The 19,451-nt window shown below is 39.8% G+C and overlaps 1 protein-coding gene across 6 annotated transcripts in view; it reads left to right on the top strand.

Moving 5' to 3' along the window:
- SUGCT (succinyl-CoA:glutarate-CoA transferase) overlaps positions 1-19,451 on the top strand; it is a 681,818-nt gene that overhangs the window by 622,148 nt on the left and 40,219 nt on the right. For 4 of the 6 annotated variants that reach the window (XM_067745863.1, XM_067745862.1, XM_067745860.1 and 1 more), the window contains one exon: positions 9,335-9,472. The exons of the other annotated variants lie outside the window; for them this stretch is intronic. In XM_067745863.1, the coding sequence (XP_067601964.1) occupies positions 9,335-9,472 (138 nt within the window). The remainder of the gene's footprint in view (positions 1-9,334; positions 9,473-19,451) is intronic. 6 annotated transcript variants of the gene reach the window in all.

The raw sequence follows: 19,451 nt of genomic DNA, 5'->3' as shown, positions 1-19,451 counted from the left end.
GGATTTTATTAAAATATCTTTGCTCTGAAATTCTAATTCAGATTTAAAGAACAATTCCAATGGATAATAGAATAACAGGATGGGCAGTAGAAATTATTTTCAGACAAATAAAATTAATTTCACTGAAATAGTGAAATAATTCAAGAATATTATGTCACTACATCTTTACTTATGTGCACAACTCTGATCACTTTACCTTGGAAAAATATAAATTTGAGATATCATCGGTGATTTTTTCAGGAGCACTCCAACTTATAGGGTGATGAAAAACTGGTGAGTGTGATCTGTTTTAGATAGAGCATTGTATTCTGTCCTCAGACAATGACTGATGGTCATTACTTCCACCTATAAGCAATGAATTAAATTGCTTTTTTGATGCCATCCTTTTATATGCTAGTCAAAGAATATTACGAATGATTGAAAGGATTTATAAAATGAGGTGCCTGAGATTTGTTCTTATTTGTTTCCAGCTGAAAGCATAATACACTTAATGCTTCCAGGATATGGAGATGCTAACAGATGTCAAAAGAGCAGAGAAAGCTATTTTGCAAAGATCGTTCAAAAGCCAAACAAAAATCTTTTCTCTTACAAAATTCATAAACTTTATTTATAAGACATTAATTATATTTGACAGAAAATGCATTTGCTGTTTACATAAAATGTATCTTTTCAATTAAGAAAATAAAAGTTGTTATGATAAAGGTAAGACCACTGGATTAAAATTAGTGTAACATAAATTTGTCTTCATCAAATAACCGTTACTGTAAACTATTTGTGTAACTCTTTACTGTCTATACAACATAGAGGAGTAATTTTGCTTAAAGATGGAAACAAAATTATTAAAAATTAAAGAATGTTTTTACTGGCTAGTTTGCTTAACCATTGTTCTAACTGATCTGTTTCCAGGAACTACTATTTCATGCTGGATATTTTATTCCATAAATGCAGGGACTGTGGATTTACTTTAGTGATCAGAGGTCTGTAAGGCTTGCTAACTAGGTCAAGTTGGTATGCTTGAAAGAGTAACCATAATGTTGCACATTAGAATTGTTTGAGAGCAAGATGGTAGTTTGAAGGAATAAATTTCTTAATACTGTTTCCATAGGTCCCATGTAAACAAACAGTAGAATGTTGGCAAGTTTTTGCAGTCAAGGCCAATGTTTTGTTTTGGTTTTTTTGTGGTACGTGGGCCTCTCACTGTTGTGGCCTCTCCCGTTGTGGAGCACAGACTCTGGATGCGCAGGCTCAGCGGCCATGGCTCACGGGCCCAGCCGCTCCGCGACATGTGGGATCCTCCCGGACCGGGGCACGAACCCGTGTCCCCTGCATCGGCAGGCGGACTCTCAACCACTGCGCCACCAGGGAAGCCCCAAGGCCAATGTTTAATAAAGGCAGGAAGGAATAAAAAATGGAAATATTATTCCTGGATTTACATTTTGTCTTACCTCAGTTCAAATTCTTACTGTTAAAACAATCTAAAAATATATTTAAGATCTCACCTGGGCTGCCACCCTGCTCTTATAAACATGTTACTTTAATGAATTGGTTTGTTTCTGACAGATGCTCCCTTTGGAATTAAGAATACTATGAACACAGCACCTATTTGGCCTTACACACTTCTATCTTACTTCTCTGTCTTGTTGGTCTAGTCTCTCATTTTTCTGGGGAAATTCCTCCCCCACACATGGAGATTGTGAGCAACGAGTTTGATCCTGCCCCTCTGGCCACACTTGACTGGTTAAGGGTTGACCTGAGATGGGTAAATAGAAGGCATTACATGAAATTTTGCAATTACAATGGAAGAGAGAGTTCTTGTCTGGTGGCCAGAGCTGCATTGATGTGATTTTTTTTAAGTCACATTAAATCTATACGTCTATCTTAAGACACATCATGACTTTAGAAATATGAACATGTGCTCCTGTCTTAGAATAGAAAAGAGCAATGTATATTAAAAACGTTTTCATCTGAAACAGGACTAGGGTGGAGAGCTAGGGAGTTTTACAGAGGCAGTGTCACCTGTGCCCATCACAATCCCGTCCAAGTACCGTCAGCCCAATTGTCAGGAGGCTCCTGAAGCCATTGACCTTGTCCACAACACTGGTCATTGTCAACAGACTTGAATATTCTGAGCTTGTATTGAAAACCATCCCTTTGGTGAGAGAAATATTTCAAGGGTTCTTCAATTGACCTAACTCCCCTTGTCCAGATTCTGCATTCGCGAGCAACCTGTCAATTACCCAAAAGAAAATATGCTGATGGAATATACTGGACTTAAGGTAGCTATCTGGTCCGTGTGACCATGGTTGCAACAGTAATGATATCCTGTCTCTAGTTAGTCACTTAACTGATCAGCTTCTCATTTGCTTTACTTTGTTTTCATGATTGCAGAATATTTTATGTGGTCATTTGCACCGACTAGTAGCATACCTTGGCTTCACTTTTAAAAAAAAATTTTATTGGAGTAGAGTTGATTTACAGTGTTGTGTTAGTTTCAGGTGTACAGCAAAGTGAATCAGCTATACACATAAGTATATTAAAAAAGGGTATAAATGAACTTATTTACAAAACAGAAGTAGAGTCATAGATGTAGAAAACTTATGGTTACTGGGAGTAAGTGGTGGGGAGCGATAAATTGGGAGATTGGGATTGACATATACACACTACTATATATAAAATAGATAACTAATAAGGGCCTACTGTATAGCACAGGGAACTCTGCTCAATACTCTGTAATGGCCTACATGGGAAAAGATTGGCTTCATTTTTTGCTCTTGAAAAGTCGGCTATCTGTGTTCCTTTGCAGGAATTTTTTTCTCTTTCTCTCTCTATTGCTCAATTTAAACTTTTTTCTTGGCCTTTTTCTTTCTTTCAGTTTTACTGAGCTGTGTCTAAATATGGATTTATTGATTTTTTTTCATTATTGTCTTGGAATTGGTTAGGCTTCCTGAATCTGAGAAGTCATGTCTTTCACCAATTCTGGAAAATTCTTCCAGTGTTGACTCTATATTCTCTCCTTCTGGAGCTCCAATTAGATGTGTGTTAACCCTTAACACTTTATCTTTCATGTCTTTTAACTTCTCTTTCATATTTTTAAATTCTTTGTTCCTTCCATTGTATGCTGAGTAGTATCTTTAGTTCTGTTTTGCAATTGACTAAATGCCTCTTCAGCTGTGTCTAATGATGTTTAATTTTTCCACTGAGTTTTTAATTTAATGATTTTATTTTTCACTTTTAGGAGGTATGTTTTCAAATACTTCTGATCATTCTTATAGACTTCTGCTTTTTTCTTATAACTTTGATTCTTCCTTTTATTCCTTTAAACGTATTTATATACTGCACCTGATAATCTAATATCTGAAATAACTGAATGTCTCTTTGTTTGCTTGTTTTGCTCTCTTATCTTCAGGTATGTTGTGTGTGTTGTGTTCATTGGGACTTTGTCAGAATTCTCCGAGGCCTAGATTGAGAGCACTTTCCTTTGTATTGGATTCTGGTAGACGTACGGCACTTCAAACCTAATGACTCTTTAAACTACATTTCACCTTATAGTTTTTGTGACTGTCAAAATGGTATGAATTCAAGCTTCAAACCTGTATGAGGACTGACTTGTGGTTGTACATTCTCAAGGAAATTATTTTATTAATCTTCATCAGAATGAGACCTAGAATCTTGCTTGCCATTGTGCCATGTGAAGTGGAATTTTATTGCTAATTTACCATTTTATTGAGCTTATAACAGTTTGGGTGGATCTCAGCTTTATGGAATATGGGGCCCAAATATGACCTCTCACCTTGTACAACCCTTAGGCTATGTTTTCTATTATTTAGTGGTCATTTATACCACAACTGTAGGACAGTAAGCAATGGTAAATGTTCTTGGGGCAGCTGCTGGCTTCAGAATTCACTGAACTAACTTTTTATGATGTTCTCTGTTTATTGGGTCCTCCCTACCTCCCCCAAGCCCTCCCTACCCCCCACCAAAGGATTTCTTGTCCTTTCTTGTTAACTCAGCCATACGTGTAAACTATTTTAAAAATATATCCTAACATTTAAAAATATCTTTTATCAAGAGGTTTTTTCATGATAGTTAATCCACCTTATTTCCATAACCAGAAGTTCCATGTCCTTTTTAAAATTTAATTAAAAGATTTTTTTCATTCTCCAATTCTCATTTCATGCCACAGACATTTTGAGAAATCAGGCAATGCAAAAGTTTATAGAAATCTTAACATATGGACATACATTGGAGGTTCAATTCCAGACCACTGCAGTAAAGCAAATATCGCAATAAAGTGAAGCACACGGGGTTTTTTTGGTTTCCCAGTGCATGTCAAAATTATGTTTACACTATACAGTAGTCTATTAAATATGCGATAGCATTATGTCTAAAAAAACAATAAAATACCTTAATTAAAGCATACGTTATTACTAAAAATTGCTAACCATCATCTGACAATGCAGGGATGCCACAGACTTCAATTTGTAAAAACACATTATCTTCAAAGTGCAATAAGGCAGAGAGCAATAAAACAAGGTATGCCTGTACATCTTTTCTAATACCCTTATTTTTTTTTTCTATCGAGTATACCTAAAATAATACTTTCCAAAGTGAGTTCTATGGAACACTAACCTGTAATTACATGGTCAAATAAGCTTGGGAAACACTGAGTTAAACAAAGTTACAGATTTCCTTAGTGAACAGATTGTGTGTCATACGCGTGTGCATCTTTGAGAGTAGGGTAACTCATAGGATGGGTGTGCTTCCGGAGCCACTTGAGGAAAGCTGGCATGAAGTAAAAATGACCTCCCTAAGACCAAAGAAGTAGTTGATGGCAGAATCAAGACTAGAACCCAGTTCTTCTAACTTTCCCTTCCTCTTTATTATGACAATGGAACATTCTGTAAGTAGCTACTATTTCCAGTAGTACCCCATCCTCAAATTGAGATGCTTTTAGAGCCTGTCTTTCGCTAAGTGACAGGAACGTTGGCACCATTCCCGAAAACAGCTAAATAGCAATGCTCCAGAAGTTCTTAAGGAAAATAAAACCTGAAGTAGAAAATTGATATTTTAATAGGGTTCCCATTCAAATCAGTGCAGAGATATTGTCATCTTGTCTGATTTTTAAGAGGGTTTGTGCTCTCCTGAAAATCATAGTTTTTAGTTGGCAGGGAGCAAACTCCCAAGAACAAGTTGTGACAGAAAACTTTTTTAAAAACTACTTTTGGATTCCAACCAGCAGAATGTGCACAGTTTCTGACTCTTAGTGTATTCTTCCCTCTATTGCCCAGAAAATAGACTGTGGGAGCTTGGGAAGGTGAAGTGCAACGTTATTTACATTTTTGTGCCAAAACATTATGAAGCGAAATAGTCAAGCATTCTGAGTGAGTGCAGCGTATGAAAATTAATAGGAACATTTTGAATATGTGATCTTTTACTTGAAGCAATATAAATGAAAAGGGTCCTGTCGAGGTAATTTTTCGACTTCTTTTAAATGTTTCTTTTTTTTTTTTTTTAAACACTCTTAGTTGTTTATAATAACCCCTTTGGATCCTAGACCTCAGAATTCTTTCCTTTCAGAATTTCCCTTTCTCTGTTTATCTGTGTACCAAAAATACTTTTCAGGGAAAAAAAAAAAGATGGTGCCTTGAGTCCCCTAAATAGTAAACGATGTCTAATAGCATTGAAATAGGACAATGAGGGTGAGGGTGAGTATTGGGTTTGGAATCCAATTGGTTGGTGTCCCACTTAGCCATAAACCCATGTAAACAAGTGGATATACACAAAGAGATTCCAGGGGGCTGAAAACATTACAGATGTTTTAAGGAGAGAACTTCTAATTGAAAGGTAGGGAGTGACCTCAGCATTTCTGAGAAGGTGTTTTGTAAGATGGCAACTTGGTAGATTTTTGCATTAACAGGAAGCATATTCTGGAGAATTCATAATAATGAGAAAACAGAAGAGGAAGAGAAGAAGAGATATTGAACTTTTACTCTCTGTTAGGTACCAGGTTAGGCAGTGGTCATATATCATCGTATTATTGTATTTGTACATCAAAAGCTAGGAGGCTGCTTCTATCATCATTATCCCTATTTTATAAATGAGGCTTAGAGAACTACCAAGCTAAAGTAACATGTTCAGAATCTTACACCATAAATGGCAGATCAGGGATTTGAACCCAACTTTTTTTTCTGACACCACAGCCCCGGTCTTCATCACAAAGCTGTATTGCCTTCTACAGCAGGTGTGGCTACAGTTCATATCTTTTTTTATATCTTTGCCATTTTGGAGAAAGAGTTTGACTTTATGCAGTGACTCGAAACCAGTGAACCAGTGAAAGCCTGGCCCCAACTGGTAACCCCAGCGGTTTGGGCGTGAGGCAGGTGCTGAAAAGAGAGGATGGTGGTGAGTGGAGAGCAGCAATGGTTGAGCCCCTGGCTGGTCCCTGGGGATGAGCCAGGGGCAGCCTGGACGCTGAACATCTGAAGAGCAAAAGGCACGGTAGAGCCAGGGCTGACTGGGGTGTGAGCAAAGTCGTAAGCAGATCAGGACATTTCTGCAAAAGCATTTTCTGCTGGTCATGACTAAGTTTCCTCAATCTGTAGCCAACAGGGCAAACTGAGGGGTCTCATTTAAGTCCTGTGATAACTTTTCCTACGTCTGATAGGACAGAGAGCAGAGTAGGTGATGCACAGTTTAATTCTATGCATTTTAGGCTAGTGTTTATGAAATAGCACAACATGAACTGATGTTTTAAACTATAAAACTAACCTTTGATATCAGTATTTAATTTAAAGTACACAGCAGTGGGCTCTCGTAATAGCCCAAGTTGAAACATGTACCTCCCTATTTTCTCACAAAATCCCCTGCATCCTAGGCAGGTCCTTATAAACCAGTTTTTCATTTGGAAAATATAACCACTCTCTTCATAATATACAACTCAGTTATTTCGGTTTCCTAACTCAAGATTTCTCAGATTACACAGGTCATCTATCCTCTGAAATCCCTTCCTCTTCCTGTGCGTAGTCTCTGAATTATGGGTCCTATCAGTCACTGTCACTAGAAACTTTGCAGCCACCCTAAGCTGCTTCTTTCCCCTCAATCCCCACATCCATCCGGTCAACAGAATCCTCAGTTCCAAGTCCTATACACCTCTCAAATCGATCCCTTCCTCTCCATCCCTAAATTTCCCATCCTATCTGCCTGGTAGGCGAATGGACTTTCTCATGTCCACTGGTTTGAGTCAGGCACTGATTCCCAACCCAGTTTATTGTTTTCAAGCTCCCAGGATCACACGGTAAAAAGCATGGATCCCGGAAGGAATGACCAGTGGTTGCTTTGCTTAGAAGTGATGCAAATAAGTGGTAGGTACTTGTAAGATTCTGGGCCTCTCAATATTAGATTGCCCCCCTGTATACCCTTGACCTACAGGTCAGAATTCAAATACCATAGCCTAGAGTACAAAGACTTCATAAGCAGGACCCTGTGCACCTTCCTTGCCTGTCTTGCCCCACTCCCAAACTCTTGCTGCATGCATTAGCCACTCAGACATATTTGCAGCATTGTGCAGATGCATGGCTTCATGTTATTTCCTCTGCTTGGAGTGCACATCAGGAAAGCTGTAATCCCTCCTTCAAAATTCAAGCATCAGCAACTTTGACGGAATCCCTAGCCACACACAGATTCGCCAGGCTGCCTTACACTTCTTAGCAGTTGTCAAACTGTGTTATAATAATAACTTGCTATTATGTCTTCCTCTCTGCCCAGTGACTTTCTTGAGTGTAAACCCGTGTTCTATTTATCTTTTATCCTGAGCTCCTTGCATAAAGCTTGGATCAATTAATGCATATGTCGAATGAATGAGTGTGCTAAGATGAATTAATTATGACGAATGACTCTGGCACCTTTGATACAAATTCTGTTGTTTTATGTGGGGCACTCCTTTTTGTGAGTTACTTTGAGATCTGTACAAATGAATAAACATAAATAAAAAAACTATGTGTTTAGGATTGCTGAGGCAGAACATTAATATAGTGAGAAGATATAGGAAAAATAGTTTAAAGTTAACTGTAGTAAAAGGTAAAGTCAGCATTCATCACTTGCTAACATAGCTTTAATCAAAATAAGAAGTGAATTTTAATCCGTTTTAGCAAACAATACCTCCTAGTGCTAGTGGGTAGCATTTCAAAGTGTTTTGGTATCTTGGATTTTAAATGAACATACATTGTTTTCTCTAATGCTGTAGGGTTCAAATACCACCATTTATTTTCTCTTTATCGTACATGCCTTGTGAACGCTACTTAATCTCTCTGAGCATCATAATCCTTACCTTAAAGTGAGGGAAATGAAACTTATCTCACAGAATTATCATAATGATCATTGGATCCAAGGAGCTAAAATATCTAAGTTCCTCAGACAGGGCTGACATAGCACTTAGTAATAAATGTTGCTTTCTCTTTTGTTTAAAAAAATCTTTTTGTTAAATGGACTCTACCCCCAAAACGTTAGGTTCACAAATAGGTAATAACTTGTCATTCCTTATTACAAACTACCCTGGCACCATTGTAAATCCCTGCAGATCTTTGCTATAGGAAGATGGCTGTTGCCTACGTGGATGAATAGCTTTGCTGTACTAGAGGGTGCCCACAGCCATCTTGGACAAAGCGACTCCTACAAGGCAGAGTAGATCCTGGGCCCAAACCCATCTCCAGTCACATCTCCAGAGTCCCGAAAGATTGCCAGAACTGCTTCTCCCACGCAGGGAGTCTGGAGCCACCCGCCCCCTTCCCTTTGTGCACCATAAAGCCCTTTGGATCTCCTGGAATTGGCCCTCTGACACATCCACACACTTAAACCAACACGTTTTCATTTTAACCGACATCAAGGTTATTGCAACATTTTGATAGATGTGCTTAGGAATAGCGTGCTACTTTTGAAAACTTCTAAAGAAAGGGTATGAAAAAATACCCTGTGTGTTTTGTTTGAAATATTGACAGAAGTATGTTTTTTTAAAGAAAATTATCCAAACAACCAGAAGAAGAGACAGAGGCAAGGGATAGACCAGGGTGGGTTGGTTGAGAGTTGACATGTGAAACCCTTTACCATTAATAAAATATTTAGATTATTTGAGCTAAGGAGGAAATTGCTAAGGATTAGGTTTATAGCACTTGACCACGTCTCAGAAGTGCTACTCTGTAAAAATTGTCAAAGACAGAAAAAAAAAAAAGGGGGGGGGGAAGCAATCCCATTAGGAAACCTGGGTTTTGTATCCTGTCGTTTATTACATTTGTCAGTTGAGGCAGTAAGGATTATGGCAGTAGATTTATTAATTTTTCAGAAAACCTGGCATGGAGAAGCCTTACCCTTGGCAGTAGCTTGCGAAACACAGTGATGGAAGTTTGTGAAACAAGCAGAATACTGAATACCTGCCGCGAAAAAGTCATTACCATCGCGAACCTGTCACAGACAAAGCCAGGTAACAAATTTAGGAAGGACTCTCTTCCGGAAAATCAGCAAGATTTCCTTCAGAATCTTTTTGTCTAAAGGGGCATTTTTTTGTTAGCACAAGTGCGAGGGTGGCTTTAGTCACCGTGGGCCTCGAAAATGACACTGTGCTCCAGGCAGACATTGGTTTTCATTTCTGACATTCAAGAGTCTTTGTCATGAGTGTCCGAAGATTCATTCTTGCCTTACCCAGCCAAAAAGCAGGACGTACTCCTCTCCTTTACATGATGGTGGGGTCTGAGCTGTCTGGCAGCCTCTTGCTAATGTTCTCTGCCCTGAACGGTAGGGATGGCCTTGTCTGAGGGTGTCTATGGGCTGGGGCGTTGCACTCATGTTCTTGTAAGGTCTTTGCTGTTCCTTCTAGATTCCACAGAGACCAAGCTTGCTTTTTTTTTTTTCTGCCACTGCTCACCATAGATTCAAGTTTCTCTATTTCTTTATTTTCTACCCAAGAAGGTGTACAGGGTTTACAGACGGTGCTATACTGTGTACAGAAGTTGAAACCACAGAGTCCTAAATTTATCGTGTCTGCAATTATAGAGAGTGGTTTACTGTATCTCAGGCTTTATTTTAAGCCCTTTACAAATATTAATTAAGTGAATCATATAGTCCTTACACTAGCCCATGAGGTAGCTGCTATTATTACTACTATTCGGGAGATGAGGAAACCGAGACACAGGCAGTTAGACGGCATGGCTGAGGTTACACAGCCGGTAAGTGGCAGCTGGCTTCATGTTCCCGACTCCCTTGCTATGCTGACCTAGAGCAGTCCCACGGTTCTGGTTGTCTGCATTTCATGTGAACCAGATCAGCTGTCCGCATGGAGGATGGTTCCATTGTGAGTATACATAGGGGAAAAGGGAAAGACAACACATGTAAGGAAGTGCATAAATATCAAAAGTTTCTAAACACTCTCCTGGGTGGAGTCAAAAAGATTGATTCCATCAAGGTCCTCGTGCTTGGGTGTGCATACACATCCCCCAGGGCATTTATTAGCTTTGCCCCCATTTGCAGGAGTTTCTGATCCAGCATGTCTTGGAGCCTGGGGTCTACATTAATGTAATCACTCCCATCAATTCAGAGCATCTTGAGGGCGCCTGAGATATATTTCATTAGAGACCTGTGCCTTGTACTCACAGGCTTGGTTTATTTCAGAGAGGATGGAAAGAAACTAAAATTTTATCCTAAACCTCTCCCCTGTCTTCTGGAGGTGTCCTAGGTAAGAAACTTTGTAGAATTCAAGTTCATCTTCCTGGGCAGGTCTCACTTGGGCAGTGAGGGAAGGGGTTTGAAGAAGTTGGCAATAGTCTAAGATCTTAACCAGGAAAATGAAGACTTGATTTTTTTCAAGAGAGGATGCCCCTTCTTCTGGGAGGCACAGCAGATGTCAGTGTGCTCCTCTGAGGAAGTAAGTTTAGAAATGAAAGCTTGTGGACATTTCAAATTGGGCTGAACTTTAAACTCTTATTTATGTATCTTGGGCATAGGAATGGGGAAAAAAGCAACCCTAAAGATGTTATGTAATGTATGGTTTATCAGATGTTCTTCAGGCCCCTATGAGCCAGGGTAGATGCAACTAAAAATGCCCTCACAGTTGAGCTCGATGAGGATTTGACCTCACACGTGAGCCAGTACAGCTCTTTTGAACCAGAAAAGAACTGGCTTATAGTCTTGTATCCCTTCTAGCAAACGTTAGGCATAGCCTCAGAGAAACCCAATCATTAAAATGAAAAGAAAACAGAAACTGTTTCCTATGACATGAATTTAAAGAACAGGCTTCCTTTTTTTCCCCCTTGAATAGAAACAGTGAATTGAAGTGGAGTAAAATTAAGCTAAATAAGAGGAAACAGTGAAATTTTGTAGACTGTAGAATAGTCTCTCTGGGAACATTTTGGAAACCCCATCACTTAGTCATTTCAAACTAGACCAGACAAATGACTTGAAGATACGCTGTGAGAGGCAGGGTTGTAGAGAATGGGTGAATGAATTTTTTCTCTATCCCCTATGGAAATTTCCTCAGTGGTGTCAGCACTCTCTCTCTCTCACACACACACACACACACACACACACACACACACACACGCACACACGCACACACACACACACAGTCACACACTTTCAGATTGTCTCCTTTCTGACTTCTCAATTTGATCATCACCAAAATAGCATTTTAAAACTTCAAAAGCCTCTTTCTACTGATGGGTCTACATTTACTGTCTATTCTGATCCCCCTTTTCCTTCATTATGGAGTAGGTTTTCTGTTCAGGCTATAAAATCCTTCCGACTTCCCCTTTGTCATTTTTAAAGCCGTGTATACACCTTCCCCCAATGTGTCCTAGTGATTCCAAGTAGTAAGCAGAAGAGCTTCCTCTCTGAGACCCACTGGGGAACCAAGAGGATAACCCAACTCCCATCAAGTGGGGATATACAGAAGCTGTACATGTCATCAGGCTCATTAAAAATACCCACCATAAAACCACTGGGCATCCTTTGCGTCCCCTGGGCAGCACATACTTTCACGGCTAGCTGGTAGAAAGCACAATATTGAAGAGCCAACTTCTTGTGAATTTGAAGCTCAAAGTGGGGACATTCAGTGTAACCATTTGCCCTACTTCCTATTCAGAGTTCAGCCCACTTTGCACCAGAAGATCTATAAATGACTGGATTTCATTTATTTTTTTTTGTTCTATTTCGTGTTCGCTACAATAAGAAATTCGAATGAAATTAAAAGATTAGTTATGGTTTTCCATTTAAACATGTTAACTTTCACTCCCTGATTATGGGAAGTTAGAAATTGGTTCATGTTTCTTTTAAAAAGGTTTTTAGTCCAGGTTGTTGATCATAGCGAGATATAATAAAAGTATCAATTTTTATTTTCAATCGTAATTTTGTTTTGGAAGACAAAACTTTTCTGTTATACTTTTTCTTCTCCTTGCTGCACGTGGTTCAAGATCAAGCAAGATTCTCTATCATGTAATAGTAAAATAAAATAACAATATTTCTGATGATAGTAATAATAACAAGCAGCTACCATGTATAGAGTACTTACAGACATGCCAGACCTTGCTCCAAGTCCTCCATTTGATGTTGTTCCATTTTACCCTCACAACTGCTATCTCTATAAGAAAAATGTTCTCATTTTACTGATGGGAAGATTGATCTTAGAGAGGTTCAACTATGCCTAAAATTATACAACTGGTGTAGCAGGAGTCAAGCCAATTTTTTCTGACTCCAAAGCCTGTGTCGTTAACTACCTGCCATATGCCTCAGAAAGACACATTTTCATTTAAATCTTAATGAAATCACATTTCCTGTGGTCCTTCCTTCCCTCACGTCGTGTCTTCTTATTCCATCCTCAAGAAGGAAACAAGAGTATCTTCCAAAATAAGATTTTTGAACTATTAAAAGCAGTAGACACTATTATCATTAATTTTTTTGCCAGCTATATAAATAGTCACATACACAATATAGTCACGCACCTAGGGAGAGGTTTGTTTTAGGTGAACCGAAAGAAATCGAGCAGTAGTTCTAAAGAAAATCATATAGTAAATTGAAAACCATTTTTGGCACATTCATGCTATCGCATTTGGTATTTTTTAAATGCTCGTTTTATTTGAGAGTATACAGCATATTATGACAATCCATAGTGGGCAGAGTGGTGCATTGATTACATTTGCTTTTGGAAGAGGAAGGAAAAGAGTGATTTCTATGACTTTTTCTATCTAGTCATTTAAAAAGATCCACTTCACTGCACAGAATTTAATCCATATAGTAGAGTGACTAAATGGAACATGAGATTTTGAGACAATAGTATTTTGTTCATTGTTTCAAAGACGTTGATCATAATCATTTAGGAATTGATGATTGCCTGGAAAAGAAAGGCACCTAGACCTCATCCTGCCTTCCAAAAGCTTACACGTTTTGGCAGCATTATACACCTAGTGCAGAAATCTAGCATTGGACTTAAAACTGGAGAAGAGATGCTGAGCGAAAATGTAAGCACATGCTGAATTGAGCAATGAAGTATTGATAGATTTGTTTATCTTCTCCACACCAAATAGAATGTAGGCTCCATGAGAGAGGTCCCTTGGTAATTTTTTAATTAATTGCTATCTCTCTAGCATCTAGAAAAGTATCTGGCACGTAAAAGATGCTTAATAAGTATTTCTTAGATAATGTGAACTTTAAGAGAAGGAATCTAGGGGATACTGCACCTCGCCCTGCATCTATTTCTATATTTAGGGGAGGCAAGAGTGGGATTGCCCTCCTTCTTCTTCTTAAGAACATGACTGTCCAGGCAGTTGCCCTTCTCAGACAAACAAACACATTCTTTCAGTGTAATCAACATTGTGGGGATTCAAGGACTGAATATCTTAAGTGAAAGCATCTGTTAGAAAACATGATAAGGTATTCACAAACAAAGTCCTTGTCATTTATATGTTCCGAATGATGCCCACCTTCCCATGGGTAAACACCGAGTCCTAAATTGCTGTAATAAAAGATCAGGGCCGCTGTCGTGGAAGTGCCGTGTTTCTCCCAGCTGGAGTGCAGAGAACAAATGTTGGCAGCGTGGGACTGATTCTGCACCCATGTGGAATAATTTAATTCCATTAATAATGCTAGAAATGCTAAGAAAACAGTTTTAGGGGAAAAAAAGCAAAATATGGGGGCATACGAAACCAGTCTTGTCATCTGAACTCCAGAGTCCATTTGTTTTCCATTGTTTGCTGTACTTACCCTGGATCTGTTTTCACTTTTATTTGTGGTCAGCTTAGATATGTCTACATGAAAGCACACATCAGAAGTAAAATGACTCTGTCTTGTTATAGTATGACTTCAGACAGTTGGACAGTTTTAGGGTTCACTGGCTCCTGGATCAGTTTTCCCATGCCTGCATGAAGCATGCTAGTTAATAAACTGCAAAGAAAAAAGGCATTGTCTTGAAAGGCCCATGCATCCAACCCATTGAGCTAAGTTCTGGGCTCAAACCCTGTCCTTGGATCCTCGTGCATAGCTCCCTAGCTGAACTCTGCCCCCCAGAAATTCTCACATAATTTTCATTGGCTACAGTGGGACTCATCCTGGTATGTCCACGGGTAGACTCTGGCTGGCTGCATGTAACATACTGTTTGGGTTGAGGCACACATCTAGAAAGGCATTGTTTACTATTTTTGTGGGCCTTCACCAATTTCTGGACGCCAAAACAGATGAACTCACTGCTTCTGAATAACTCATTCATCAAAACAGACGTGAACATTTTTCTTACTTGGGTTTAGTTAGAAAGAAAACCATTTGCTGGTTTCCTGTCTGGAAGCCAAAATATGTTTGGGGTTCTCCACTTCACCTCAAGCTGACCCCCAACCTGACCACACCTTAAAAGCAACGAGACTTGCTTTTATGCAGAGAGGGGTATATGCAAGCTCTTGTGGCCATGAGGGTATGACAAAGACACTGAGACTGGTTTGAACCTTCTCGAAGCTTTTCTTACAAAGTTCAAGTTCGTGGAAACCATTTGGGGCGCAATCACTTTGGTACCATCCAAACGTGAATCCAGCCTAGGAAACTGTTAATGCCTCCACTGTCAGGAATCAATAGTTCTTCTGTGCAGTTGACTTAATGGCAGCTGTCATTTGTTTCATGTCCTTGTGAAAAGAGCACATATTCCTTTGGGGTTGCTTGTAATATAAAAATGCTAGTGCTTTGCTTTTGAACATAGTAAATGGTTCCATGTGTATTATCAAGCTATTGTAGTAACATAAAATGAGGGTGTTGCTCTGACTTGGTCTAAAATCAGTGTGTGTGTGTGTGTATGTGTGTGTGTGTGTGTGTGTGTGTGTGTGTGTAATGTTATCTAAGGAGCCTCAGAGACAAACACCAGAAGTGTAGAGCAGTGAGAAGAAAAGGCTCCTTGAGACAGCGCATGCATCGTGGAAAGCATTTGGGGAACCTCCTGAGAAGCAATGAGTAGATATACTTCCAAACCCTCAAAAATATCAAACATCCAAGTGAAAACCACTAAGTTTAATGAGATCTTTTGTCTGTAGAATAAAACTAAAAGCTTAAAGAAATTTCAAGTTTATAAGTACCTAGGGCTAGAGATTTTGGACTAAATTCCAGCTTCTAAGAAGGAGGATGTCTAAACCCTGCAGTATTGACAGAGTTTTGTTCTCAGAGGATTCCAGGTGGTCCTGAAGAGTCAATTTCAGGGTTTCATGAGACTCGTGGTCAAGACTTAACAGATGTTCACCCCAAAGTCCACCCTGTTTTAAATCTATTTTATCCTGTCCATGCTTCTATGAACGTTGAGTGTAACTTATTCCTGAGGAACTCTTTGAGTACTGAGATTCTATTCAAGACAGGTTTAGCCTTCTCCTCTCAACCATCATGATTGTAACCTCCCTCTTCAACCTGATTTTCCTCTCTTTTCTGGACTTTGTCACTCTTTTCTCTCAATTTTATAAAATTACTGAAACTATGGTGATTCTGATTAACCTTGCTCTCTTATACTCATCCTTGGAGAATTATATCTTGGTTTTGTTACTCCCTCCCCTTTTATTTGTCTCACTAGGAAAAAAATCATTATGAATGTTTATCTTGAGCTCAGGTTCTGATTTCCACAGATTCGAATTCAGAGTGGCTCTACCACTTAACCAAGTTGCTTAAGCTAGGGCTTCGCAACATTTTTAATGTCATGGAATACGTTTAAAAATGATAATATTTGTACAGGTGCTGGGGTAAGAACCCTGGAGTAAACAATTGGGGCTGCTTGAGGCAGAGGCCAGAGAGTCTGGCCCAAGCTGCCTTAAGGGATGAGATGATGAATATCTCAGAAGACTCCTAAGCTATTCTCCATGTAGAACCACTTCATCATTTACATATCAGTTTCCTGATCTACCAAATGGAAATAAGATGGATATCCACTACCTACCTCTTAAAGTTACAAAGATTAAATGAGTTCATGCATGCAAAGCACTTAGCACAATGCCCATCACCCAAAGGATGGTAATTAGTAATGGTAGTAGTAGAAGTCATGGGAGCTTAGCAGCGGTTGCAGTAACTGTTTCTTTACAATCTCACAAATTGGAGAGAATCATTGGCAACCCACAGGCCAGTTCTATTAGCATTTGAGGCCTCACCTGATAGACTTCCAGTAAACCAGGGCCACTGAGGAGGAGGAATCCGTGGAGAGCTCAATGCCAAGGCAGGTAGAGTATGGAGGAAATTACTCAGTTTCTCAGCAGAAGTAAGCAGACTGCCCAAGGACCAGGTCATATAACTAAAACTTAGTCAATGAGCTGAGATTTAGGAAAGGATAATAGCCCTTGAGGAAGGGTCTATGGGAGGGAGCTGGACAGCCAGACAGAAGCTCAGTACCATGAAGAGGCTAACTTGGGGGCAGTTTGAGTTTTGATGAAAGGGTGGAAGGGCCATATAGCTATACTGGACATGTCCCTAGGCCACCCTGTCCTTACCCTGTCTGCCAGCAAGGGAAAGCACTGGAGTAGGCTTAGCAGTGGATTCCAAGTCCCAGAGAGCTGCTGGGAGCATTGGAAGGACTCCTTTCTTGAAGACTGGCCCCCAGCCTCACCTGTAAGTGGAGGATATCAGATAGCCTGCAGCAGAAGCCTGGGGTCTTGAACAAGTGGGAAGAGCTATCTAGAAAACTAGGAAGCCTTAGATTTGAGAGGGCTGTGTTCAGCCAGGTCTGAATACAGGGGCCTCCATGTGCTTGGGCACTGTCTCCACCCTCATGGCCCAAACGGTCTACTTCCAGCCATGCTCCCAGGGGACATTGCCTCCATTCCCCAAGCCTTACTCTTCTGAGCTTCACAAGGCCTAGCTGGTTTAAATTTTTTGCCCTTCCATTGTCCCAGCCTAATAAGGAAGTCAGTCAGCTGTGGGTTGGGATAAGGAGCTGGTGGTGAGGAAGAACATTCTTCCAAGGGCCTTTTGATCTTTAAGAGGCTGTAAGTGGCCCAATTCCCTGCTTTTATGCAAAAATATCTCTTGTATGTGTCATTCAAACAGACTGTTTTTCCTTCCCATGAGTGTATTTGTTGTCTCTTGGCAATTTTATAGGAAACAGAATGCAGGCCATCCCAAAGTCAGGCAGAAGCGGAAAGCATCTGACTTTATTTTGCTCACTTTCCAGACTTTCCTTTCTTATTCATTGTTATCGGTCTTCAGGAATCACGTGTTTCCATGGCAAGGCAAGCTACCCGTAGGTAGTTCATGGCTGGTCCTGACTCTGTCCCTAACCAACTGTGTGACCTTGGACAAGCTGCTTCACACCTTTGGGCCTCAGTTTTGTTATCTGGAAACTTAGCAAGTTGGACTTGATAAGGTAAATTTGATCTTCAGCGTGTTATAGCTGTTGAAACATGATTTGAAGATGAATCCACCTAATTTTAAATCCTGGTTCTGTTACTTTGCCAAGTGACTCAGCTACATCAGAGGCTCGGTTTTCTTATCTATAAACAAGGTTGTTATAAGAATTTTTAAAAGATAATGCTTGTAAAGTTCTTAATAGTATCTGAATATTATAAGTGTTAAATAAATTTTAGCTCATATTATTTTTCCCATCTATAGTTTTTCATGTAAAATTTTATATAAATCTATTTTTCTCAACCATATATGCTAATACCTTTTTCCGTTAGTGGGGGCAAATCAAAATGGGCAATGGTGACTCTATATTTTATTCTACACATACAAGTACATTTGTGTTTGTACATGTATTCTCTCTCCCTCCCTCCCTCCCCCTTCCTTCCTTCCTTCCTTCTTCCTTCCTTCCTTTCTTCCTTTCTCTCTTTCTTTCCTTCTCTCTCTCTCTCTCACACACACACACACAAACACACACAAACACACACACACAGCAAAAGGTAACTGGATTTCCTACCATCAACAGAGTCTAGGATTAACTTAGGTAAAGAGGCATCATACTAGTATTTCGTTCCTCGAACTCTTTCACAAATCCTTCCTTTTGAACCAATGGCCCATGAAGACAACAGTTCAAGTTTTCAGACTAAGGAGGTTGTTAAGGCCATTCTTCAGCAACCCCATCGTGTGCAAAAGTAAAGGTCCTCCCTACATATGGAATGAACAGAGCCTTGACGAGTGAGGTCATCACAGCTCTACAGTATTAGCTATGGCCATTAACTTCAGAGCCACGCCCTGTTTGGTAGGAGTCCCCAAATAAGTCAAATAAGAGCTGCGTGAAGGTCTTGTAAGGAGAGGCTCTGAGAAGGGGATGGGATGGGAGTCAAGAGGACGTGTTTGTCTTCTAGTGTCTTTTGAGAAGAGAGGCCCTTTTGAGGGGAGAGGTTTGGAGATTATGAACTACAGAGGAAATATGTCTGCTGCACAAGCCCTCAGCCACTGCAGCCACCTGCAGCAGTGGCCCTGAGGGGACTCAGGATGGGAAGGAACACGATACCAGCCCTAGATACCTAAGCTGTACACCGAAGGAATGACTTCAATGAACCCAGACTCTTGCATCTTTCCATACATAGAAAAGCGCTAAATTCCTTAACTTGAGATGTCTGATTTTCTTTAATTAACAGTAATCTTTTGATGTTCCCACTGCCTGGTCTTTGTTGCAGAACCCCGTGTATATCCTGGCTCCTCCGTTAGCCCTTTGGAGCAATCCCTCAGAGCTATCTGAGAGGCTGCTTCCCGGGCTTGAAGTCCTCAGAAAGACCACCAAATAAAACCTAATTCTCAACTTTTAGGTTATGCATTTTTTTTCAGTCGACAGAACTAACCCCTCTGTTGTTCAATATTACATTTCCCAGTTTTAGTTGAATGGGTTTTGATGCAGCTAGGCTGAAACAGTGCAGGCAAGTCTGACTTTTTATTTGTTTAGTCATTTATTTATTAGCTACTCAACATTAATGTGTACCTGTAGTATGCCAGCATTGTGCTTAGTGGTAGAAGTACAAATGAGACTAAAC

Source organism: Pseudorca crassidens, chromosome 8 (genome assembly GCF_039906515.1).
Source record: "Pseudorca crassidens isolate mPseCra1 chromosome 8, mPseCra1.hap1, whole genome shotgun sequence".
Classification (NCBI taxonomy): Eukaryota; Metazoa; Chordata; class Mammalia; order Artiodactyla; family Delphinidae; genus Pseudorca; species Pseudorca crassidens.
Note: the sequence above shows the minus strand (reverse complement) of the source record. Positions and strands in the feature narration are given on the sequence as shown.